This window comes from Salmo salar, chromosome 13 (assembly GCF_965601325.2).
Source record: "Salmo salar chromosome 13, fSalSal1, whole genome shotgun sequence".
NCBI lineage: Eukaryota > Metazoa > Chordata > Actinopteri > Salmoniformes > Salmonidae > Salmo > Salmo salar.
Window position 1 is genome coordinate 86,246,853 of NC_138303.1, and position 10,648 is coordinate 86,257,500.

At 42.2% G+C, this 10,648-nt stretch overlaps 1 protein-coding gene across 3 annotated transcripts; it reads right to left on the reverse strand.

Annotated features, from left to right (window-relative positions):
- Positions 1–1,724: 1,724 nt before the first annotated feature.
- LOC106567835 (transmembrane protease serine 13) lies at positions 1,725–8,489 on the reverse strand. 3 transcript variants are annotated; one of them, XM_014137611.3, is made up of 10 exons: positions 8,261–8,489; positions 5,969–6,137; positions 5,285–5,822; positions 4,561–4,687; positions 4,195–4,290; positions 3,794–3,840; positions 3,470–3,629; positions 2,916–3,177; positions 2,566–2,721; positions 1,725–2,293 (listed from the first exon to the last, which is right to left on the reverse strand). In XM_014137611.3, the coding sequence occupies exons 3-10, from the start codon at positions 5,325–5,327 to the stop codon at positions 2,279–2,281; spliced, it is 906 nt and encodes a 301-aa protein (XP_013993086.3). In that variant the 5' UTR covers positions 5,328–5,822; positions 5,969–6,137; positions 8,261–8,489; the 3' UTR covers positions 1,725–2,278. The 3 variants fall into 3 exon arrangements, with proteins under 3 accessions (XP_013993086.3, XP_045548246.2, XP_045548241.2); XM_045692290.2 differs by having other exon boundaries at positions 3,794–3,837; positions 4,561–5,822; positions 8,261–8,488; XM_045692285.2 differs by having other exon boundaries at positions 4,561–5,822; positions 8,261–8,487.
- Between the last annotated feature and the right edge of the window lie 2,159 nt (positions 8,490–10,648).

Consider the following 10,648-nt stretch of genomic DNA (forward strand, 5'->3'; position numbering starts at 1 on the left):
ATAGCATTTCTAAGGTATTTGAAAATCGCGCCACGGGATTACACTGGCTGTTGTGTAGGTGGGACGATTTCGTCCCGCCTAGCCCAGAGAGGTTAACTACACTCATGTACTGAGGTCACTGGTAAATCCATACTCTCCACTGCAGTCAATAGACAATTACACCCTTGTGCTCTAGTCAGCTATTGATTAACCTGTTGAGTATAGGGGGCAGTATTTTCACAGCCGGATGAAAAATGTACCCAAATTAAACTGCCTACTACTCGGGCCCAGAAACTAGAATATGCATATTATTAGTAGATTTGGATAGAAAACACTCTGACGTTTGTAAAACTGTTTGAATGATGTCTGTGAGTATAACAGAACTCATATGGCATTCAAAAACCTGAGAAAAATCCAACCAGGAAGTGGGAAATCTGAGAATTGTAGTTCTTCTTTTGAATCCCTATCGAAACTACAGTGTCTGTGGGGTCACGTTGCACTTCCTAAGGCTTCCATTGGCTGTCAACAGCCATTAGAAAGTTTTTTCATCCTTCTCCTGTTACTGGGCAGAGAATAGTAGCTCAATCAATGAGTGGACTGCCTGAGGACAAAGGGCTTGGTGATGCGCGAGCCTGCGAGCACGCCGTTCCTTCTTTTTCTCCTGGAATGAATACGCTATTGTCCAGTTGGAATATTATCGCATTTTTACGTTAAAAATACCCTAAAGATTGATTGTAAAGAACTTTTGACATGTTTCTACGAACGGTAATGGAACATTTTGACATTTCGTGTCTCGAATTACGCTCGCGCATTATGCCTTTGGATAGTGATCTGAACGCATGAACAAACGGAGGTATTTGGACATAAATATGGAGTATTTCGAACAAAAATAACATTTCTTGTTGAAGTAGGAGTCCTTGGAGTGCATTCCGCCAAAGATCAGCAAAGGTAAGGAATGATTTATAACACTAATTCAGAGTTTTGTTGATGCCAGAACTTGGCGGGTAGCTGTATAGCTTGCATTGATGGTTGAGCTATGTACTCAGAATATTGAACAATGTGCTTTCTCCATAAAGCTATTTTAAAATCTGACACAGCGGTTGCATCAAGGAGTAGTTTATCTATAATTCTTTAAATAATTGTTATATATTTTGTCAACGTTTATGATGAGTATTTTTGTAAATTGATGTGCTCATTCACTGGCAGTTTTGGTGGGAATACATTTTCTGAACATCACGCGCCAATGTAAAATGCTGTTTTTGGATATAAATATGAACTTTATCGAACAAAACATACATGTATTGTGTAACATGATGTCCTAGGAGTGTCATCTGATGAAGATCGTCAAAGGTTACTGCTTCATTTTAGGTGTATTTTGGGTTTTTGTGACACATCTCCTTGCTTGGAAAATGGCTGTGTGGTTATTTTTGTCTATGTACTCTCCTAACATAAACTAATGTTTTGCTTTCGCTGTAAAGCCTTTTTGAAATCGGACAATGTGATTTCATTACTTTAAAATGGTGTAAAATAGTTGATTATTTGAGAAATTGAAATTATTAGATTTTTGATGTTTTGTATTTCGCGCCATGCTATTTCACTGGCTGTTGAATAGTGTGTCCCGCAGGTGGGACGGTAGCGTCCCACATAGACCTGAGAAGTTAACAGCAGAAGAATGATATTCAATATCATTCATGAAGTTGAATCCTGGCGTTTAGAATATGAGTAATACATTCTGACTCAAATAATGACAAAATAAATTATAATTCCAATTGACACAGTGATAGACATGGAAAAGCAGAATCGATAATTCACACACATCACATCAAAAAGTGTACATAAGTTGAAACAATCAACAAACAATCAAGGAATCATCAGTGCCATAAGGTAATTCGTGTTATGTTAAAGCGATTAGAAAAATCTTCCTGATAAAGTTTTTTCAGTTTCACAACTCTCAGCCATAGAAAACAGCAAGTGCAGTTCACTGTAGCATCAGTAAGGTCCATGTGAACCTGGAGTATATCCTGAGACAGGTTTATAGCTTTATAACAGGTTCCAGTGTGAGTAAAATACATTCCTCATAAAATATGTCACAAATATAGATATGCTCAATACTGTTTCAGGGAAACAATGATCCAACGCACGTTAAGATGACAGCAGTGCAATGACAGCAGATATCACATATAAAAACCTTTCTTGCAAGCCTTCCATTCCCTGCCAGTGTTGTAGGGTTCACACCAGTCTCATTGTCAGGTCCAAAAGACATGTTGAGCATCCTTGGATGAGAACAGCTGTGATCACATCACGGTCTTGCTTGCTGGGAGATGGAGAGTGGAAGGAACATGTTCAGGAGTCATATTACTAATAACACCATCCTACTCCATCCTTATTCTGACAGCTAGCTATAATTAGGTCTCACAGTTCTAAGTTGAACTAAATGATAATGTATGTAAAATATCAAAATGAATATAAGTGCCCTCTGAAACAGTACAGATGAAAATGAATTGAATTATTGATAGAATTCCACCCCAGTGCTGAGGTTGTCTGAGCATGTGTCTTCCCAGTGGTCCTGGGTGCTCCTTTCCCTACCTGCATCTTACTGTAGACCCAGGGCAGCAGCCGGCTAACACGACTGTAGACCCCCGGCCTGTTCCTCCTGCCACAGTCAACCCCCCAGCTGGTCACCCCCATCAGGTACCAGCGCTGGTCTGAGTCTTTACACACCAGAGGACCTCCACTGTCCCTCTAGTGGAGGAAGGGAGTGGTAGGGGGAGTGGGAGACAGAAATGGAGATGAAGAGGGAGAGAAGAAAAGAAAAGAAAAGGGAAGGAGGGAATAGAGCGACACAGGATGAGATTTGTGGACATCATGTAAGAAGCTGTGTGGAAGTAGCTACTGTCTGTGGTTCTCTGATGGGTCCTAGTGTCCTCTTTACTCACCTGGCAGGAGTCCTTGCTTCCCTTCATATCTCCAGCACACAACATGTTCTGAGAGACTTGGCCATTGTAGACTGTGAACTCACTGGAGTAGTCTACGTAATGTGTGAGTTTAAGCAGGGCAATGTCATAGTTGTTGGTGTTATCATCATAGCTCTCATGGACAATGATCTTCTCCACCATCTCAGGGACAGGCAGCATCATCTGAGAAACCATGCCCATGTACAAACGCCAGTTATTAGGCACCAGGTACGATGAGTCTTTCCTAGAGATAGAAGAGTTGTTAGGTAATTTAACTCTTCACTGATTCCTGTTTTAGCCATGTTCATCCTAAGCACTGTTCAGTCTTAGCTAGCTCACTTCAGTTAGCTTTGTTCACTTCCAGATCTGTTCTGTCTTTGCATCTGTTCTGTTATATCCCAGTTCTTTTGTCTTAGCATTGTTGCGTTTCAGGGCTATTCTACATGTTCTGTTTGATAATTCCATTACTGTTTTGTTTTACATTGTCTCAGCACAATTCTTTGTCCATTGTCTGCTGTGTTGTCTGTCGTACTGACCTGGGGAAGCAGTGGGCTGCTGTCACCACAAAGTCAGGAGCCACCAGGGTGCCTCCACAGGTGTGAAAGCCCCGAAAGTGGAGGCTGACCTGCCGAGGCCAATCACCCAGATTCGCTGCAGAGCCCCGTATGATTCTGGACGACTGCTGCCGGCCACAGTCTACCATGGGGACAGAGAGAGGGAGTAAGTCGGTCCATAGTGCTAATATAGTATGGGGATTTGTATTTGGTCCTCTGTTCACCAGGAGAGCTAGATGAAACTGTATCCAGCCTTTAAACACCACTTTGTGTATGAACTGTGAGAATGCAAAGACAGTTACTCACTGATACACTGCAGGGATACAGTGTCCTTGTTGGGGCAAGATGAGCTACTGAACACAGACAGAAAAGCACAGTTAAATCAGATCACCAACGAAGGCACATGTTTTATTTGCCTTACTCACGCCATCTAATGGTGACGCTTTTGGCTCTGGATAAGAGCGTCTGCTAAATGACTTAAATGTAAATGTAAAATAAATCATCAGAATATATATACACACACACAAAAATATATATATATAAATAACAAATCTTTTGTATTTGTTTGTGTGTGTATATATTCTGACTATTTAGGGGGTGCTGCAGCATCCCTACTTCCCGTGGCTGTGTTCACAACTTGGCATGTAAATGATTACTCAGTGTGTGACATATGCAAAGGGCTGTTGAGTGTGTCCAGGAGCACTCACTTTACTAACACCTTTCCCTGGATGGTGTTGCAGGTCTGCCCTGTCACAGTGAGAGTGGTAGAGGACCCATCTTTCACACTGCTAGTGCTATGACTCCTAAATAAATAGATGCAGGGAGAAGTTCATATACACGTCCCCACATCACTACCTCACACCACTAAACCCATTGATTATTGGTTATTGTACTGCAATATTGAGGGAACTAGCACACAAGCATTTCATGCACCTTTTATACATTCATTAAACTGTGTACATTATGAATAAAATGGGATTTGATTTTGATATATTTGATGGGTATGGTCACACAGGTTTGCACAGTTCAATCTTTAGACCAAAAGAGGGCAGCAAAACAGCAGAAGATCTTACTCTCTGAAGCCTAGTTGTGCACAGGTCTGGTCAGCCAGGCCCTTGTTCCAGCCACTGTAACATACAGGGAGGAAGCTACCAGCACTGTTTGTCTTCACCTGGAGAGCCCCGTTCGACCCGAACCTTACTGGATAATACACAGTTACATCACTCAATTGGAACATCAGTGGATCACACAGATACATCCCTCAATTAGAACCTCACTGGATCACACAGATACAACCTCACTGGATCACACAGATACAACCTCACTGGATCATACAGATACAACCTCACTGGATCACACAGATACATCCCTCAATTAGAACATCACTGGATCACACAGATACATCCCTCAATTAGAACCTCACTGGATCACACAGATACATCCCTCAATTAGAACATCACTGGATCACACAGATACATCCCTCAATTAGAACATCACTGGATCACACAGATACATCCCTCAATTAGAACATCACTGGATCACACAGATACATCCCTCAATTAGAACATCACTGGATCACACAGATATATCCCTCAATTAGAACCTCACTGGATCACACAGATACATCCCTCAATTAGAACATCACTGGATCACACAGATACATCCCTCAATTAGAACATCACTGGATCACACAGATGCATCACTCAGAACATTACAAATCCGTTACAGATTCAGAAAGGATCCTTCTGTTTTTGTTACTGACAACAAAAACTAGGTGATAGCTATTGGAGTACTGACAACAAGGTCTCATCACTGCCCAGTTTGCATTCCTGTCGGCCATCACACTCCACAGTGTTGGACGGACAGCTGTCTTTCTCCATCTCGCTGGGCTGGTAGGCTTCACTGCTGCTTAGGTAGCCAGACACCAGGGATGGGCCATAACATACTGGACAGAGGTCAAAGGTCAGAGGTCAAAGAGAGAGGCCAGAGGATATCCAGAGCCATGGAAGCCCCCATGGTAGTATACCAAAACAATGCAATATCATACCAGGTATATTACATTCACATCATACCCTTAATATGGAATTTATGATTTTGGAAATAGATGTTTCTGTCATAAATTCTGACATATTGTATTGTTACAAAATGTCTGTGTTAAATGATGTTACATTATGTCCACATAGTTGTACTGTATGGGTTCTCTGTAAGTTATTGGTCCAGTTACCACCCAGCCAGAGAGCAATAGCGAGGAAGACAAGCAGTAGGGTGGCTTCTCCTGATCCTCTGTAACAGTGGGAACTGTTCCCACACGACAAGCTTTTCTTACGACGAGGGGCTGCAGGGGGGAGAAACAGGGACATTTTAGGTTTAGAAAGAAAGAGAGAGAGATGGAGCCCTCTCATAGAAAGAGTTGTAGTTATAGTTAGGGGAAGGAATATATATTGAGGATTGAAGAAGTTAAAGGGAATGCGAGGAACTTACGGGCACTCTGAGAGACATGGATGACATTTGCATGTGGCATCGGCTGGTTGATGTAGTAAGGTTGGGAGGGGGCGTCAGACCACCCTCTTGTTCCCACCACCTCTCCATACTGAGGAGGAGGCTGGGTGGGTACTACTGCTAAGTAGTATGGGGGTGGATGGTCACTGTTCTGTGGAGAGAAGGGAGTCAGGTAGGTTTTCATTGGCATTAGTAGGCTACGGACGTGATCAAATTCTAAACACAGGCAGGACTTCTATGATTACATCTGAAGTTTAACTGTAGCCGAAATCCTACACAACCCTAAACTATAAAAGACACAACTGATGAAATATACAGTGCATTCGGAAAGTAGTCAGACCCCTTACTTTCCGAATGCACTGTATGTACAGTTACAGCTTTATTCTAAAATTGATCAAATTATTTTTTACCTCCTCAATTTACACACAATACCCCATAATGACTAAGTGAACTGGGAGACTAGTCAGGATTGAGGGAAAGATGAACGGCGCAAAGTACAGAGCGATTATGGTAGAACATTTGCAAGATTATGTTATAATACTGTTTAAGCATCGTTGAGTACTCTCTCATCTGTGTGAGTGTGACTGAGTCGGGCCTCTGGGGCTTGGCGCTAGCAATTGATTTGTGCTGGCTTGGTGGTAAAACCTACAGCCTGTGTTCCATAGAATGTGGTGGCCTCTGTGTGACCCCAGATAGAGATAGCCTGAAGGAGTAGAACAAACCCCTCTTCGTCTCTAATCATCTTTCCATCTGAGAAACTAAGCCAGGGGGGTAAAACAACACCTGGTGCACATAACTCACAAGATGAACCCAAGATAGCTTGTGATGCCACGAGCTGCCGGGGAGGGGTGAAACCAGCCATGACTAAGCATTTTTAGTGTCAGCTATATAAGAACCATGATTCCTCTGTAAAGTTGGGCTCTCAACAATCACCGATGGGGTGGTCGTAGACCAACTCCATTATTGCAATTCTTAATCAATAAAAAATATTGATTGTTTTAAGAAATAATAAGTCTCACTTAATAAAGAATTTTCCACAACAAGATTCTTGATGAAAACCTGTCCAGAGCGCTCAGGACCTCAGACTGGGACGAAGGTTCACCTTCAAACAAGACAACGACCCTGAGCACACAGCCAAGACGACGCAGCAGTGGCTTCAGGACAAGTTTCCGAATTTCCTTGAATGGCCGAGCCAGAGCCTGGACTTGAACCCGATCGAACATCTCTGGAGAGAGCTGAAAATAGCTGTGCAGCGACGCTACCCATCCAACCTGACAGAGCTTGAGAGGATCTGCAGAGAAGAATGGGAGAAACTCCCCAAATACAGGTGTGCCAAGCTTGTAGTGTCATACCCAAGAAGACTTGAGGCTGCAATCGCTGCCAAAGGTGCTTCAACAAAGTACAGAGTAAAGGGTCTGAAAAGTTTATGTAAATATGATAATTTAAAATTTTTTAATAAAAACCTGTTTTTGCTTTGTCATTATGGGGTATTGTGTGTACAGATTGATGAGGGACATTTTTTTAAAGTCCATTTTAGAATTAGGCTGTAATGTAACAAAATGTGTCAAAAGTGAAGGGGTCTCAACATTTTCCAAATGCACTGTATGTATGGCTGCATTTCAGATACATTTTTGAACAGTTTAATGTTGCAGTGATATGACGTAGGCCTAGAGTTTGAGCGAGCGAGAGAGAAAATGATTTTGATAGCAAGCCCTGATCCCAATGACTCGACTGCCCCCGCATGAAGAGAAAGCAAAATTATATTTTTCAGGGATTCACAAGAATCATTTGAATTTTCTGAGTGATCAAGTTAAGATCCAACATCTGTATGACAAACATTGATATGTGGAAGGTGTTTTTGTTAGTCCATGGCATGTTCTTCGCAATATTCTAACACACATACCCATCAGCTTCACAAGCATGTTGTAAGTGTTGTTATGGTAATGTGAGCAATGCTGAGAAGTGTGGACCCAAACCAAAAATCTACTCAGTGGACCCAAACCCGAATTGCAAATTACTGGTCAGTGAAACACAACTGAATTTACTAGCAAACATTGAAAGCCAAGATACAATTACATAAATACTAATTTAAATGCTTCAAACTTATACTAATCTCACATTTAAATAAAAAATGCATGGTCTATCAGCCATATCAGGCACAAAACTAGACCTGTCAATGTTTTGTCCCCAAACCAAGTAGGAACAAAAGTAAAAAGATCAATATTCTCCAATAGACATGTCCGATGAGTTATAGAAGAGAGTAAATCCAATTACCTGGTCATGTTCCATCTGTGTGTGGAGGCCTGGGGTCTGAGGCCTGGGGTCTGAGGTGGTCTCACTGAGGCCTGGGGTCTGAGGTGGTCTCACTGGGGTCTGGGCCACTTCTACAGGAGAAATCCTATAGCTTCGTGAGTCTCTGTCCAGTCTGTCTGTTCCACAGGCATTGGAATCCAATCCTCCCTCCCTCCACCTCCTCCTTTCCTCTTCAATACCGGCCCAACTGGTTCCACCATGGAAAGTGGGTGACACGCACAACGGCCAGACACACTTAACTAGTTGTTTTTTATGTTGTTTTCTAAAGAGATAATTGGAATGACTAAATACAATTACAATTCAATATCTTATGTTATCTATGAAGATTAACACAAATTCACTCCATGAATGTTTAGTAAGATTATTATACTTTTTTATTTAAAGTTTATTTAGATAAAGACATGTACACATTGAACAAACAATCATCCGATGCATTGCACAATAGTATTTATAGCTTACGAAAATGTTAAACACAAGTCAAAAACAAAGAAAGAAAGAAAGAAAGAAAGAATAACACACAAAGCACAAAAAGCCACTTCTACCTCCATCAATGACGCCACAACTAAAATAGCTTATTTGAGTATGCTCCCCACATGAAGACACATGTTTGCTGTCATGGATCTGAAATAGACAAAACATGTACTTTTTCAACACTTGTCACATTCTGGATCAAGTGATTTACGGCAGTGTGACAGGTCCTGTAGGAGGGTGATTTGTACAAACAAGGACTCAACTACACTTATTTTCGTTACAGGAATAAAACCATCCCAACTGAGGACAATTTTTTTTAGAGTAGAACAATTACTATCACTGCGCTAACAAAACCATTAATGTACATGCAACTCTCCTGATGAGAGAATGAGAATAACAAACGAAAAGTATATTGTTGCCTACAGTTGCTTACAAAGAGTCCAGATGACATTGTTCTCTGTATTTTACTTTGAGTGGAATTTATTTTTCAAATGACAATAAAGGAGGGGATTTTGAATAGAAATCAATTGTTTGATCTCCAAAAGGTATAGTAAACCAAACATGTGTGTGTGTGTGTGCCTGTGTATGTATCAGATTGTCCACTGTGTTTGGATAGCTCAGACAAATATATTTTTGTATGTACATTTCAATATTATAAAAGCATAAAACAAAGACAATGGTAGTGTTCTCTTCTCTGTACACCTCCAAGTGGCCACATTTTACTACACCTACAACAGGGCTCTCCAACCCTGTTCCTGGAGAGCTACTGTCCTGTAGGTTTTCGCTCCAACCCTAATCTAGCGCACCTGATTCTAATAATCAGGTTTGGATTGGTGTGAAAACCTACAGGAGGGTAGCTCTCCGGGAACAAGGTTGGAGAGCCCTGACCTACAGTGACTATACAATGGCTCATCTGCTGTTTCAACTGAGAATTACACATATGACAGAACAAAATAACCATAACTCCAGGACTGATCAATGAGGAAGATAAAAATGAATGTTGAATTAAATTAGAGATGTCATACATAAACAACAAATCTTCTGTACCATCATTCACCAAATAATTACATTACACCCTACATTCTGTCATTCAGGGCTTTACTATAAGAATGTGGACCTCAGTCAGTCTCGTGGAATGGAGGGAAGCCTGCACTGGACTAACAAGTAGATACTGTTCTGAGAGAAGAACAGCACATTGGAGAGGGGGGTGGAAAATGGCGGTTAAATAGGTGGGTCTATAGTTTTTATTCGACCCTTGAGGGGAGCAGGAGTAAGACCAGATACAGGCTATCCTGTGTTTCTACAGGAGCTGCTACCTGCACAGACCTTCAGAGGGTTTGGGGCTACAGTGGAGCAGAGGCAGGATGTTGATGAGTAAGCTACTGTACATGTGGGATTGACTCTGCTCTTCTAGGGCCAGGAGGACTGCACTGGGATATATGGGCGGGATGGGGGAGGGCAGTGTTAACCACAGTCTGTATTGTACAGTATGCTTATTCTTTTTTTATTGATCCTTTATTTAACTAGGCAAGTCAGTTAGTCTTGTCCCATTGCTGCAACTCCCATACGGACTCGGGAGAGGCAAAGCTTGAGAGCCATGCGTCCTCCGAAACACGACCCTGCCAAGCCGCACTGCTTCTTGACACACTGCTCGCTTAACCCGGAAGCCAGATGCACCAATGTGTCAGAGGGAACGTGGTACAACTGGCGACCGTGTCAGCGTGCATGCACCCGGCCTGCCACCGGAGTCGCAAGAGCAAGATGGGACAAGGACATCCCAGCTGGCCAAACCCTCCCCTAACCCGGACGACGCTGGGCCAATTGTGCACCGCCTCATGGGTCTCCCGGTCGCGGCTGGGAGAACCCGGGTCTGTAGTG

What these genes read in the sequence shown, in the direction of transcription:
- LOC106567835 (XM_045692285.2), bottom strand. Translation starts at nt 4,745, where the DNA reads ATGTATCTGTGTGATCCACTGATGTTCCAATTGAGTGATGTAACTGTG. An exon ending in TGTATCCCTGCAGTGTATCA is followed by an intron (nt 3,630 to 3,793) that starts GTGAGTAACTGT and finishes TCCCCATGGTAG; the next exon opens with ACTGTGGCCGGCAGCAGTCG. An exon ending in GCAGCCCACTGCTTCCCCAG is followed by an intron (nt 3,178 to 3,469) that starts GTCAGTACGACA and finishes TTCTATCTCTAG; the next exon opens with GAAAGACTCATCGTACCTGG.